At 35.0% G+C, this 15,164-nt stretch overlaps 3 protein-coding genes across 9 annotated transcripts; 1 reads left to right on the top strand and 2 right to left on the bottom strand.

Moving 5' to 3' along the window:
• Nucleotides 292-3,379, bottom strand: LOC18778813 (urease accessory protein D). 3 transcript variants are annotated; one of them, XR_002271359.1, is made up of 9 exons: nt 3,179-3,278; nt 2,969-3,034; nt 2,741-2,815; nt 2,563-2,607; nt 2,169-2,465; nt 1,672-1,754; nt 1,359-1,527; nt 753-932; nt 292-592 (listed from the first exon to the last, which is right to left on the bottom strand). XR_002271359.1 is itself a non-coding variant. In XM_020562799.1 (9 exons), the coding sequence occupies exons 1-8, from the start codon at nt 3,278-3,280 to the stop codon at nt 819-821; spliced, it is 888 nt and encodes a 295-aa protein (XP_020418388.1). In that variant the 5' UTR covers nt 3,281-3,379; the 3' UTR covers nt 292-592; nt 749-818. The 3 variants fall into 3 exon arrangements, 2 of the variants coding, with proteins under 2 accessions (XP_020418388.1, XP_020418387.1); XM_020562799.1 differs by having other exon boundaries at nt 749-932; nt 2,169-2,402; nt 3,179-3,379; XM_020562798.1 differs by having other exon boundaries at nt 2,169-2,402; nt 3,179-3,379.
• LOC18781344 (50S ribosomal protein L7/L12) lies at nt 3,451-5,319 on the top strand. The gene is made up of 2 exons (XM_007211981.2): nt 3,451-3,549; nt 4,290-5,319. The coding sequence occupies exon 2, from the start codon at nt 4,401-4,403 to the stop codon at nt 5,043-5,045; it is 645 nt and encodes a 214-aa protein (XP_007212043.1). The 5' UTR covers nt 3,451-3,549; nt 4,290-4,400; the 3' UTR covers nt 5,046-5,319.
• LOC18779383 (protein FAR-RED IMPAIRED RESPONSE 1) lies at nt 5,469-10,537 on the bottom strand. Of its 5 annotated transcripts, none has more exons than XM_020562794.1 (9): nt 10,383-10,536; nt 7,343-9,638; nt 7,186-7,242; nt 6,819-6,887; nt 6,634-6,699; nt 6,440-6,508; nt 6,149-6,217; nt 5,972-6,068; nt 5,469-5,760 (listed from the first exon to the last, which is right to left on the bottom strand). In XM_020562794.1, exons 2-8 carry the CDS (start codon nt 9,602-9,604, stop codon nt 5,988-5,990), a joined length of 2,673 nt encoding a protein of 890 aa, XP_020418383.1. In that variant the 5' UTR covers nt 9,605-9,638; nt 10,383-10,536; the 3' UTR covers nt 5,469-5,760; nt 5,972-5,987. The 5 variants fall into 5 exon arrangements, with proteins under 5 accessions (XP_020418383.1, XP_007214615.1, XP_020418386.1 ...); XM_007214553.2 differs by having other exon boundaries at nt 7,343-9,633; XM_020562797.1 differs by having other exon boundaries at nt 5,472-5,760; nt 5,972-6,062; nt 6,443-6,508; nt 7,343-10,537.

Raw genomic sequence — 15,164 nt, 5'->3', positions numbered from 1 at the left:
CAAAAAAAATGTTGTAAAACAACCTCGTATCAGATTTGAAACTTGTGTTTGTCAAAACCATGGTTGAACTGTTCATCACAATGACATACTTCGATTCTTATCTGCACTGGGTGTGCGACTACAAAGAATGATACCATATATCCAATAAGATGAAAACTAAGGGCATGGCTACTAATATTTTCATTTTAGATTTTTAGTTTTTACAATTTTGTTATAGACGAAAGGGAACCTATGTAGGAGAATGAGGGATGAAGGTAGAAAAAGAGGATTTTATGAGGACCAAGGAAATGGTGAAATTAACTATAAATACTGACCTCACTTGAAAGCTACTGTCAATGTGTGATTCTCTATATACAAAACATTAGATCTTTATTTTGTTGTCCCACTCAAAGTAGTAAAATAAGTTTCCAGCCAATACAAGCATATCAGAGAGCATGCCAGTCACAAGACAAACACAAACCACAATGCTCCATTGCAACCACAGAAGGAAAAAGAACTAAAAAAAGCAAAAAGGGGTTTCAGGCTCCGGGCAGAAAAGTTCCACAAATTGCCAGAGAAAATGAGAAGTCACATAGGGCTGTAGTGTGGGAACCTGAGAAGTAACACGAATGACACCAAGCATTAAGAAAAAAAAGGGCCAATAACATGAGATAATGACTATAGTTAGAACATATATATCAAATACAGCAGCCAACAATGACTGTAACTAATTATGCAAAGCACTTTTGGAATGGAAGGCATCACGCACTTACAATAAATCCACAGCTTAGGCCAAAGTATCAGTTTCTATCATTAGAATAAACATTCTCCATGTAGGTTCAATGATATGGTGATACCCCAAGTAGTGGCTCCAAGCCCGCCAATTGATGCTGCAGGAACTTGTAAACTGATTCAGTTGTTGTGGCAGCTATACGAACAACCACCCCTATTCCCTGAAGACATAATGAACCGTTGGCGTGCATTAACAATGAGTCGTGCCGTGCAATAATAATGATTAGACATATTGAGGAAAAATGAAATGTAGAAGCCAAATTTCATCAATCAAAATCACATATCAAATCTACCTTTATATGAATTATTACAAGTAGAGATTGTGACTAAGATTGATCAAGTTTATACATGCAATTAGAGGTTAACAGGAAACAGAGCTTGTAGAGGGGATTTCACAAGTTACTGAGGTGGTCAGTGGTATTGACAGGAAGGTTTAATGATTTAATGGAAAAGTCATTACTACTTGCAAAATTAGTTTATTAAGAGCTTCTACAGCTCTCTCATTCAAGGATAAAGAACATTTGGCAAGCCTTGGTTTAACACCAGAACATTAACAGGCGCTTAGCAGCATGACCTGATCAATATACCTTAGGACCAAAAACACTTGAAGAAGCAATAAAGCTTGGTTTGGTGAAGCGATTATCAGAATTTGGTTTTAATTGACGACCAGAGGCAGTGGAAGGAATCTGTAATTGCTCAGACATCATCCTCTTCACATTTTCTTGAACTAGGTTTTGAATGTGCTTGATCCTTGGCCTACAATGAAGCAGCCACAAGTTAACATTGATTTATTTCGTTAATTCTGTACATCCTAACGAGTAAAGTAATGAATGTCAGTGATTAAATTCAATAACGGTACACGAGAAGATGCAAAGGATCTATGCATAATGAAGTACTAACCCCAAGAGTACAACCATTGCAATGACTTGGTAGTCCTGCATGCGTTCTGCAATCGAAGAAACACTTCCACGCTCCAGGTGCACCTGTAACACTGAACCATCTGAGTAGAAGAGCAAGGGAAGACAACAGGATTTCGACATGCAAGCTCATTTCACAGAATTTTAGCGCAAGCATAAAAACAAAGTTTGTTTCTAATAAAAATGGAACAGGAAATACATACATATATGTATATACGTAGAGAAAGAGAGAGAGAGAGAGAGAGAGAGAGAGAGAGAGAGAGAGAGAGAGAGAGAGAGAGAGTTATATTATGTCAATGGGTATATTAAGGTGATTAAAGTTTTACTAGGTTGATAACATATAACCAACACATAATATAGTCAAGCAGTTTTCCCTCTGGTGAAAAAAAACTTATTGGCAGAAGTACCACCACTAAGAACTAAGCATTCGCCTCTTTAGACGGCCACAAATACAAAATGAAATAAAAGGAAAATGATTACCATGTCAAGAAACAAGGGCTCATCATCTTCTATAAATATGTGGTTGGCACTCTTATAAAGATCAAAATCCCATTTTTCTCCACTTTCATGACGCCCACTGGTAATCCAATCAACAATGACCAAACTTGAGTTAGAGGCTACCCTAAAGACTTGTTTCTGAGAGTACCTTGCCGTGGAGAAACATGTCACCGGATCTGGAATGACAGCCAAAAGGGCATCGCTCCCAACTCTTGCCTACTGTATAGAAATGTGATTTCCAAGATTCACAGGTAATGTAGCCATTGACAGAAGCATTAACTAATCAGAACACATAATTAGAATAACTGTGTATTGATAACGTCCCGAAAATGTGCGGCATTAAATTGCTCTATGTTTGGTTAGGCCAGATTGTTACCTCCAAGACTTGCTCACAGCACTTTGATCCCACAGACTTGTAGACCTACGCAAGAACATAAATCGAATTAAGAAATCTAGACACAAGGCATTTCAATGAAGCCAATTCTCCAAACCATCTAATGGGAAAAAGGGAAAATTATTAAATCTGAGAATGAAATATATTTTCTGTATGTAACCTTAGTGGAAGCTTGGGTTGTTAAGACAGTGGTGCAACCATCTCCAATGGTAAATTCACATGAAACAGAATCTCCCTAAACAATAGAACAAAGTTAAATAAATTAACCCCAAAAAAAAAAAAAAAAAACAGATTACAACCCACAGGCAAATAAACAATCATGAACAAAGCAAAAATACACACAATAGACGGGAAGAGGGAAAAAGAACAAGACAAGGAGAGCACATACAGAGACAATGCCACCACCATAGGTGAGGGTGTAAACCCAAACAGCATCAGTTTCAGAGGAACCCACCTGAGGAAAAAATCATAATTAGCATCCCAAACTGATCAATTCATATTATTGTCATCAAAACAAAGGTACCCATATGTCCATATGATATGATATGTGAGCTAAGATTGCCAAAAGAGAAAATATGAACAAAGCCAAAAATGAGACCTTTCTGGGAATTATAAACTTGAGAGGATACTTTGAGAAGCATCTTGTCACTGTTGACCTCCCTCCCACTTTATCAACCACCACCCTTCCCTGTTTTTCCATCTCTCTCTCTCTCTCTCTCTCTAGAGCTGTATAGTGTATGCAAGCGAGGCCAAATGGGGAGCACGTGTCAAAAAATTGGGTCGGGTCCGACGTATCGGTTTAAACCCGTTATCTTTATCCGGGTTCAAACTTTTTTCCTCGTTATTTTTAGGAATTTTTTTCTTCTTTTAAAAAACCCAAAACAAAACCCCCTCTTCCTCAGTCGCTCCAGTCTCTAGGGTTCTAACTCAGCTATCACCAGCTCAGAACTCATACTCGTCTTCTCCAAGGTACACTCTCTCTCTTTCTCTGTGTATATATTTTATGTTATATACAATCTATAATGTTCGATTTTGGACGTGTGAATCAGAAATGGTAGCTTTTGTGTTTTAATATCAAAGTGTCTATTTTTAATGGAGTTTATATCGAGCTCCGAAAGTGGGCTCTTCTTTGTTTATTAGTTTTCTTTACCTTCTGTTTGATTGCTCAGAAAATGGAATCAGAAAATTTTAACCGAAACTTCAAATGATCCCTTGCTTCCTGTCTATTCTGTTTTTGATTGCTGAAGACGAGGCTTAGTTGAAGACAAAGTCTCAATCTTGTTATTAAAAGATACCAGAAAAACACAAAGCTGAAGCGTTTTCTATCTCAGAATCCAAATGACGGGATTCTGGGATTCAAAATTTCGCCCCCTACTCTCAGAAGTCAGAAACCAAACATTTTTTTTCTTCAATTTTAATGATTTGATAATTTCTTTTGATATAAATATAAAATGATTTGATGGTCGAGGAATGATAGAAATTTACTTCACTTGAGATGGATAATGTATTTTGATAGGAAACGAACTGATAGTTGAGGAATGCTAGTTTTATTTATTTATTTCAAAGAGTGTATTTAGTCAAGCTTTCTTTTTGTTAGCGTAGTAATCTTTTCGTTTTATTTTTTAGATATCCACTCTTTCATTCTGTCAAACTTCAATCGTTTAGCACTAAAATGCCTACGAATTAACTATAACAAATGCATCAAACAGGTTGTGTGTGGATTCCAGCCTCAGATAATTGCTAAAGTGAGTGGCAAATGTGTTCCTCATAGGTCGATTTCCACTTGTTAGAGAACAGACTCTTGTGGCAACCTTGAAAAAATGAGCTTGGTCTTAAGATTAAGGCAGCATTTGCCTAATGGGTTTTGCAGAAGACCCCTTATTTCTCCCCTTGCAGCACTGAATCCTGGTAGCTTAAATGGGTTTTGTCAAAACTTTAGTCAACCTGCAAGGAAAGAAGAGGAAGAGGAGGAAGAAGTGGAGATTGACCAAAGGAGACTACCTGCTGATTACGATCCTGCAACATTTGATCCAACAGAGCATCGCAGTCCTCCAACTGATCGTGTTTTTAGGCTCGTAGATGAAATATCATCACTCACACTGGCCGAAGTTGCTGAGCTGGGTTCCATTATGATGAGAAAAAAGGGAATGAAGGAACCACCAATTGTAGGAGTCATGAAGCCAGGAGCTGCTGGATTAGGATTGGCAATGAAGGGACCAGCAGCAGCTAAGGAGGAGAAGAAACCAGAAAAGACTGTCTTTGAATTGAAATTGGAGTCATTTGAGGCAGCTTCTAAAATAAAACTGATCAAGGAGGTAAGGAGCTTCACTGACTTAGGCCTCAAGGAAGCAAAGGATTTAGTGGAGAAGGCACCATCTGTGCTAAAGAAAGGATTATCAAAGGAAGAAGGAGAGCAACTAATAGAGAAGCTCAAAGCTCTTGGGGCAAAAGTTGTTCTTGAATGAAATCATTACGACGATGCATGTGTACTCCACTTTGAGAGATTGTGAGATTAGTTAATGTTTCTTGCGGAACACCAGGTCACCAGCTTTTATGAAATTTTAGCAATCCATATAAAACACATCTCAGATTTTCTCCAATTGTTTTGAAGTTGAGATATTTTCTGATGATTGATTTCTTTTTGTATTGATATCTAAGCTGGTAAAGGTGAGATTTTGATTAAGAATGGGCCATCGACATGGAAGGCTTTCCATAATTGAAGGGGGAAGTTTTTGAGTATGTTTGATGTCATATCTTCATAGTGTGTTGTAATTCTGTACAGAGCAGGACCTTGTAAAAATAAGTTGCGACGGGTAGCCTTCTTGCCTTTCTAATGCTAAGGGGTGGAAAGCTCCAAGTGATAAGAATGAGATACCTATTTACTTGGCTAATTAGTAGAACTTGCAATTTGAATCAACTAAAATTGTGTGTATTTGACACAAACGAGCCAAGCCCCGTTACAAATTAGGTGTAGACTAAAAAGAGAACCGGATTATATTAATTCTTGGACTTCTGAAGTAGCTCGGGATCCTGGGACAAGTACCAAATATATTCCGTCTTTATGATCAAGATCTGTGTATATCTCCCTATTCACCAAACTAAAAAGGGCACGGATTCCTTCTATTTGAATTCTCCTGTTGATGTGTGTATATATATATATTTCATCTCCACACTCTCCACCTGTGAAATAACAAATTGCTACGTTATAATTTTACAGTTACGGAAAATAAGAAATATGAAGATAAAAACAAGGGCCGGAGAAGAAGCATGTTCTTGGCACACCAAAACAAAGAAACAGTGTGGCATACGATTAGGTCAACCGAGGTTGGTTTCCAAGATGTTGGGGAATTTCCCTACAGAAAATAAGCAGCAAAAATCCCTTATAACTCACTTTTGGAAATGCATTGCTATTGACGAGAGAGGTCTTTCGAATGCAAATGTCTTGATGCCAAGCCGTGCAGCTGTGTGGGTCCCACAGTAGACTGGTCCTAGAACAAGAGTGAAAACTCAATACGTACATAATCATGCCAAGCAAAAAGCCAGAAAATCTAGGTAAGGATTTGCTTACGGTATCTTGCAAACCATCCGGAATGTCAAAACAACTCGGAATAGATTGGGGTCTGAAATGCAACTGCCCCTACAAGCAAGCAACACGATATGATTTACTATACCAAGACATATAAACAGCAATAGCACTAACAGGAACAGATTATATCAACCCTCAAACTCAAAGGAACCCTTGGAGTATGTCTAGACTATAAGACAAAATTACCCCAAGAGAATGGACTCTCCTTTCTTTAATGATAAAAACAAATAATAATTCCACAAAGTCAGATTGAAAAACAACAGAATTTTGTACCACCCCGTGCAGTCTTTGCTGAGTTATATAATGAGCATCATGGATGGGAGCTATCGAGTTTAGTTGCCCCTGTGGCAAAAACAAAGGCTCCAGTTAAGAAGTTGTACTACACATTTGATAAATAATTAGAAAGTTATAATCAACACTAAATGAAAATATACAAAAAAATTAGCCGAATATGAAATATGCACTACCAGCCCTTGCATATGCTGATTGCTATAATAATGATCACGGCTTGAGGCTATGGTGCTTGGCTGCCCCTACAAGAAGATTTAAGGGACACAGGTCAAATCAACTTTAATAAGCATATGATAAATTTCGTCCGAGTGCTTCAACAGAATTCCAAAATTGTATTTTTGTAATGAGAAAAATCTCTTACAGTTCCTTGAACAATTTGTTGACTGCCAAAATAACCATCAAGGGTTGGAGCTCTTGAGACAAGTTGTTCCTACAACAAACACACAAGTAACTCCAAAATTTCAGGAAATTGTGAATTTTGAATAAACAACATTGCGAGTAAGCAACAATGATTTCCTTTTCAAAACATTATGGTTGCCACAAAACTATACCATCCCTTGTATGCTCTATTGTGATTTATAAGAACAATTAAGGGGGTGGTCATAAATTTAAGTGCCCGACAACAAAAGCGGAACCCACATCAAGAAATTCTTTTCATATTTTCCTATTGTAGTATATGCTTTAGAATGTGTAGTGTAGGTTTAAACAATAACATCAACATGACTAACCACTTGTTGCCAGCTTTCCTGCACCCCAATGGTTATGACCTCCGGCTCTGACTGTACCTAAAAGAAATCGAAAGACATACTGAACTAAATGCCTATTCAAAAATTTCTAAAAAGAACCAGGAATATAAGCATAATAATCACCACAAACTCAACTAACCTGTCCTTTCTTGGATGCACCATTTTTTTTGTTTGTCTTGTTTTTGCTGTTACCTTGGTTTACTCCTTCAGAGCCATGAGTCTCTCCTGAGATTGGTTCTATTACACTCTGGATTGAGTTATTTGTACTCTCACAACTTCTCAGAGCTTCTTCCAATGCATTAAATGCAATATTGTAACTTTCTTGGGATAAAGAACCTTCATCACTCAATTTAAAGGCTCGTTCGCATAGATCATTGTAACGTTTTACTCTACAGTCAACAGAAGCAGACCCTTCTCTCAGTGTTTGCCTATTCTTTGCATCTTTTGTCCAACGCTTTAATATATACTGAGATGGAATACTGTGTACACCAGACATTTGCAGTACAATCATCACATGTCTACAAAGAAAACCATTGAACTCGAACGAATGGCAGAAACAGGATATATCCGATGTCATTTCGTTCCATGCCACAACGAAATCTTGATCCTCTTCAAAATCTTGAACTCTGAAAGTTTTGATTGCTCCGTCTTCAGTTTCTTTCTTTGGGTGACAAGCAACTACTCCCAAAACTTCAACTTGGAATTTCTTAAATATTGCATGAGTATACATAGTTGCCATTTGTTTACCAAAAGGTGACGGAGACCTCAATGCTGGTTGTTTATGCCATGTTTCAAAATCAGCTTTTACTTCCTCTTCATACTTCTCTCGAAGTATTGTTTTGTATTGTTCTAAAAACTCTTTCAATGTGGTTTTCCTCTGCATGTATTTGTCAAAGAAAGAATTTATACTTTCTGATCTCTGGGTTGTAGACATCCCTGCCAGGAAAATGCCTCTCATATATGTTGGTATCCATTGTTCACGATCTTCATACAAAGATTGGAACCATACATCATCTCTTAAATTGAATCTCTCAACCATTTTCCACCATCTTTTTTCAAACTGTTCATTGGTCCAAGACTTGAAAATGCATTTGTTAAATTTAACCATAAATTTATCATGCTGCCTAATCACATAACCAAGCTTCTCAGGAATCTTGCCCAATATGTGCCACAAACATAAACAATGACGAGAATCAGGAAGGACCTCTGCAATAGCTTCTTTCAAGACTTTGTCCTGGTCACTGAGTATTATTTTTGGAGCAAGTCCACCCATTGCTTTTAGCCATGCCCGCATCAGCCAGACATAGGTTGATTTACTCTCATTTGCAAGTAAAGCACATCCAAGCAAAATGAACTGAAAATGGTGGTTCACACCAATAAAGGGAACAAATGGCAATTTATATTCATTCTTGATATACGTGGTATCAAGAAATACTACATCGCAAAAATTTCCATAATCAAGTTTACCTTTGGCATCAACCCAGAAAACATTTCTCAAACGCTGCTCTTCATTCAGATCGATTGCATAAAAGAAGTTAGGATTTTCATCTTGCATATACAGAAAATGGTCAAGCATAACTTGAGCATCTCCTTCCTCTAGAGATAAATGCTTTCCACTCAGTGATTGATTGGTCCCACCACCTTTTTGATTATCTGACTGCTTGTAGCCACCAGACTGTCTGGCCATATTAACATACATCTTCTTTGTTCTTCTCCGGATAGCATGTAAGCCATCAGCATCACCAGTACCTAAATCTAAATTCCTGTGGCCCCGAAAATAATAGGCTTGATCAGGAAAAATTTCATGATTATGCTCTTTAATGAAACTACGAATAATCCATCTACCATCTTGCCTCTTAACATGCATGCAGGCTTTACAATCTGTTTTTTCCCAAGATCGGCTAGCACGACCACGTTTTCTCTTAACAGAGCTGCAGATACTAGATTCTCTGGAGTTTGAAACAGACTCTGGCACTTCAGCTGTGCTAGATTCTCGTTTGCTCCCATATCTAGTGCATGCAAATTTTGCATCTATAAACTTTCCAGATACTCTCGATCGACGACTGGCCTTTATTACAGCAGCAAACCCCACAGACTTGGCATATTCTCTATAGAACGAAAATGCTTCTTCCTTTGATTCAAACTCCATTCCATCATGAGGTTCAGAATCTCTTGAAGAATTCAAATTAATTTCATCTCTAGTAACTGTCTTGTTTCTAGTATCTGACACTCTTCCATTGACATTCTGTCCTGCATTCTCTTTATCATTTACAGGACCATTAGTTACACTGACAATAGCTCTATGATTCTCTTCACCTCTGCCATCAACTATATTATTCACACTAGGTCTATTATCTTCCTTATGGTATTCTCCTGAAGGCTGCTCAAGATCTATCCCCATGGAAAGAATCTAATTTCGTTTAAAGCAATCTGTTCTGACATGGACAGCAAAAACTGGGTAAATTTAGTACACGCAGAAACTGAAACAGCATTTCACTGCAGTGCTAAAGTTACAAGATCACAAGTTAAAAAATACCCCAGGAGAATGAAATGCCAAAAATTACTTCATAGCTATATAATACACATTAATCACACTAAAATCTTCTAATTATATAAAACAACATTAAATACCAAGGTTACCCAAAAAAAACTAGTACAGAGAAGAATTGATTAATTACTACTTATCCACTTCACAATTTCATATAAACTCAAGACAGAAGATTTTCACACCTCAAAAAAAAAAAAAAAAAAAATTTCTGCAAAAGAAAACATGGAAATGGAATATCCAAAAGCAAAACAGAGAACCATAACATCAAACACCCATTTGAACATCAAACAAATGACTGTTCAAAATGAAAACTTTCACACAAAATCCTACATGTAAGTAAGCAAGAGAGCAAAATACTACTGAGCATTAATTAGAATAGAAATTTCCCATTAACCATAAAAACAAACACACAAAAAACCCAGAAAGAGTACCAAAGGGTTCACAGCAGCTAAACAAGGGAAAATAAAATAAAAATGCAAATACTTTGAAGCAAATTAGGAAAATAAAGCTACAATCACTGAACTACGTAGCTAATAAGTAATGAAAATAAACAATCACAAAAAGAAAAAAAAACAAAGAATTAAAGTTGAAAAATTGGGTTTAATAATAACGGAAAGAGATTTGAAGTTACATGAACTGAATCACCAGGTTCCAGAGAGTAAGAGAGCGCAATTGGGGGCCGCGAGTAAGAAGAGCTTTGGACTATGGATTTGGAGGTTAGGGCTTCAGTTGCGACTCCCGCACTCGCATTTCCATTTTCCTATACTCGCCATTCCCTTTCATGTGGGACCCGCCAAAAAAAAATCTCGCAAACCTGATTTTGATCATCTCCTAAATTAGTAACTTTATCTTTAATTACCCCTTGACAAAAAAGGTTGTATAATTTATGAACATTAGTTTAATTTTTCATTTTGTTTGATCAATTGGTTTCAATTTTATTAAATATTAGCCTTTGCGCATGTGCTTCTGCCTGCAATTGGGTTTTTTTTTTTTAAAAAAATTTAATTTATTTTAGAATTAAAAAAGATAATGATTAGTTGTGTTTCAAAAAAATGGGATCCATTATCTGATTTTTCTTTTAATTTTAATTTTTTTTAATATGAAAAGTGTGAATTTACCATATTATCCTCATTTAATTAATAATTTCAATTCTTAGCGCCTGTTTGGCATTGCTTATGGGGGTGATAAGTGATTTTTAAAAAATTTTGAGAAGCCCAAACCGTTTGGTAAACTGTGAAAAAATCACTTATTGTTAAAAATTGATGTGAGAGAAAGCTATAAGGGAAAGCAGCTAATGAAGTGCTTTCATTTTCTGATTATGTAGAAATCAGTTTCAAAGAGGCGCTAAATTTAATTATCATGCGGCAATCATTTTCTTATTATGCGTAAAATCAATACCTACAACATTTTTAACAAGAATGTTACCAAACGCCAAACTGCTTTGTCTCACAGCTGATTTCTCTCACAGCAAATCTGACAGCGATTATTTTCACAGCACAACAATGCCAAATTGACCCTTAATGTTTGCATTAATCGATGGCATTTTGAGGTATTTTGAATGTTTTACCATCTTCTACTTTTTGCTTTATATATATAAATAAAGTAAATGATAATTTTTTTTCCCTTTAAAAGTAGCCCGATTATAAAATATTTGTGTAAAAATCATTTTAGCTCATTAATTTAAGCTCAATTTGTAACTCCATTCGTTGTGTTTTTAGCTTTAATTTTATTAACCTTCATGAATTTGTTTTTTTCTTTTAAGAAAATACGATAATAATTTATTGAATAGAGGAAGTAACAAGTAAAAAAATTTGACTAATCATTAAGTTAGATAATAATGTATTCTTTCTCTTGTTTCACCCATTGTGTATCTTTCGTGTTCTGTTTTTTTAATAATGCATCAATGAAAAAGGAAAGTGAAAATTAATAAGGAAAAAAAACTTGCTCACTGATTAAACAAAAGAAAGACGAAATGAATTACCATTCTGAATTTGCCTCATAATCTCCGCTTTCCATTGATATTGAACTTATTTGTTTTTAAGTTTGTCTTTGTAATAAGTGAAGATCAGAAGTTGTATCGTCCTTCTTTTGAGTTGGGGAGCCGTATTGGCCCAGTAATAAGGAGATGCTCCAATGGGCTTAAATTGCAGGCCCAAGATGGCAATATTATTTTTATATATATTTTTTATAGAATGGCAATATTTGTTAAATAACTTAAATAATTTAAGCTTACAATCACATATCTATTAAAATAGATGTATGGATGACTCATGCAATTTTTTAAATATTTTTTATTCTTAAAAAAGAAAGCTTTTTACAGGATGACTCACGTAGTTAAAATCACAATGTCCAAGGTAACCACAGGAAAAAAAAAAAAAAAAAAAAGGTAAAATTCGGTGATAAGCGAAGCTGCTTTGCTTTGATTGGGATTAATTCATTAAGTTTTGATGATCATATTAAACAATCCGTTTAATTGGAATGTTGTTATGTAATTTAGTTATAACTCATTTGGAAGTGATTATAGATTGATCAGAATCACTAGGTCACGTGTTTCTCTATATAATCATTTAAAGTGATTATGGAGAGAAGTACTTCCATGTGATTCTCTATAAAATCACTTAAAATCGCCTAAAGTAGTTATATAGACAAGTGATTTTTGGTCTATTCAGAATCACTTCCAAATGAGTCTTTTATAGAGAAGCACGTCCGTAAAATCACTTAAAAGTGATCATTAGCCCACCCAAAATCACTCCTAAATAAACCCTTAATCGAATGCACTGCATAGTTTCATTACATTTGCTATTCTTTTGATGTTTCTAGAATGGTTCCCACTTCCAAGTGAATTGAACCCAAAATAAATTATAATTAAAGTGTTACTTTTCAACTAGTTTCAATTAACCAAGACATTTATATTTGAGTTAAAAAAAATTCCACCGGCCTCCAATATTTTTAACGAGTTAAAGTAACCATTAATTGAGAGGTGATCATTTAATAAACATGGTTAGAATCTCAAGTTGTCTCAGGTTCTTTGCTAAATGAATGCAAATCGAGAAAGAGGGTATCGTAAAGTGGCAAACCCTAGAAATAACCCATTAAATCCTGCTATTATAATTACATTGTTTCTTTTAATAATCTTTGTAATAGACTCGATGCATATATTGCTAGTGCCTTGATACATTGTGTTCATTCATATACGGTTTCACAAGTAGTAAGATTTTTAGGTTTAAGAATGTGTATGTCTCACTTCACTTTTTTTTTTTTTATAAAAAAAAAAAAACTTGCACATCGTATTTTATGAAATGGATGTCTTACGACGATGTCTCACATTTAACTATATAATGTCAATGGCATTTCAAGTTACATGTGAAATACCTATTTCATACAACGAGTAAAAATAAATTATTCTCCCATTCTTTTGCCTTCTCAGCATTTGAACCTAAATACCATGGTCTAGGCTCTTAAATGGTATCGCCTGCTGATTTTCATGTCATGCTTTTCCAAAACATATCACATTTTAACTATTTGTGTTTTGTTGTTAATCCTTCATGTTTATAAAGTAATAAATAATAAAAACAAAAATAGTTTGTCTGTTGATTAAGGGGCTTCACATGTGAAGCTATATTCCTTTCAATTGCGGCAAATCCTTTCATGATGCATCAATCAAATTATTTAATAGTTTTCATTCATATTAGGTTCTAATTCCAATATTTGGAGCATTAAAATGCTAATGTAGCAAGGTAAATAAAATTTGCCTACTCTTTTGTCTCTTTTCTTAAAGATACTCTTACAATGTACTAATTTCTTCCAGATAATTTCTTCCAGAAACCAATTAATGGATTTCAAAAGAAAATACTATCTTGGGAAGAGCCATTGTGGCAAATGCACCTACCCTCTAATCTAGGGTCAATTACCCTACACAATAGTGGTCGGTTGACTTGGAATGTGGGTTTAAATTTAACCCTACTTATTATATTTATGCACCACCAAGTTCACAGACCCCAATTTGAATATGATCCCTTAGCTAGCTAGCCTTATAAAGAATGCTAAAAGAGAGGGGAGAAGATCAATGCAGCCATATACATAGACTTTGAAAATCCCTTTGACATAGCCACTAGGCTCATTACCAATGTAAAAAGTACAATGTATCGATCCATAAATATATTTGTATATTTTATGCTTGTGAAGAGCATGTTCTAGCCACATGCAGAGAGAGAGAGAGAAGAATCTTGCAGCAGATCACCAGTCAATGCTATTATATTATCATATTTTTAACATTTAAACCTTAATTTCATGATCATCACTATAATTTTTTGACTAGAAAAAGTGGAACCAAAATCCACCCTTTAAGTAAAACTCTTAGAGTAGGATGTCTACAAACCGAGACAATTATGCGACTCTAGGAAAATGTGTACGTGAGAAGTGTAAGATAGAAATCTTTACATTTCAATTCCTCTGCATTCCATGCATTTTTGTCCCACTTTCTTCTGTCTCAAATTAATTGCCTGAATTTGTCCACAAAAAAAAAAATTAATTGCCTGAAAATCTGTTCATCATATATATATATATATATATATATATATATTTTTTTTTTTCTCTTGCAAATTTGGGCCATCTGAGAATCTCCTCTCGCCAAAATGAAGGCAGACCCATGTTCATATCTCCATTAAAATTATTTTGTTCTTTTTGGTGTCTAGAGCACATTGTCTATCTTTGATGTTTTCCTGCATATGGATTGATGGAAATGACCATGGCAGAAGAGTACAGCGGCAAAGGAAGAATGGAAGCCCATGCCTCTCTCCCTTTTCGTTTTTTGCTTTTGTTATTCTTCTTTACTGTTTATTTTAATTTTATGTCATTCCAAAATCATTAGCAAAATAAAACCCTGCCTCAGCTTGAAGAACTTACAAATATTATAAACCTATAAAAGTATTTGTCATAGGATCCTACGCATATAACACACACATATATATATATAATATATATGCACTTTTGATCTCATCATGAATCGTGAACTCATCACATATATGAATATGATATTCATGCTCTCACATGTTGTCAGAATGTGCAACGCTAGTTCTTATTATATTGTTGATGGTCAATTTAATAGTATTGTTTTTCACATTTCATTTTAATGTACAAAATGCTTGACAAAAAGGGAAATGATATACATTAAATCAATTTTTTATCGAATTATGAGCACAAGATTAGTAATAAGGTTATTCTATTGTAGAATAACTCTATTACGGATAAGTAAACATATCATATAACCTTAAAAATATATGCGATTTATAAACATAAAAAAGAGAGATTTTTGTGGAGAACAATATCAACTAGTTGTCGGTCTAATGATACTTCTCTTTTACAATATTAGAGAAAGTCTCAAGTTCGATTTCCTCATGTCACCCACATATAT

This window comes from Prunus persica, chromosome G4 (genome assembly GCF_000346465.2).
Source record: "Prunus persica cultivar Lovell chromosome G4, Prunus_persica_NCBIv2, whole genome shotgun sequence".
Classification (NCBI taxonomy): domain Eukaryota; kingdom Viridiplantae; phylum Streptophyta; class Magnoliopsida; order Rosales; family Rosaceae; genus Prunus; species Prunus persica.
This window is presented reverse-complemented; position numbering and strand designations above follow the sequence as displayed.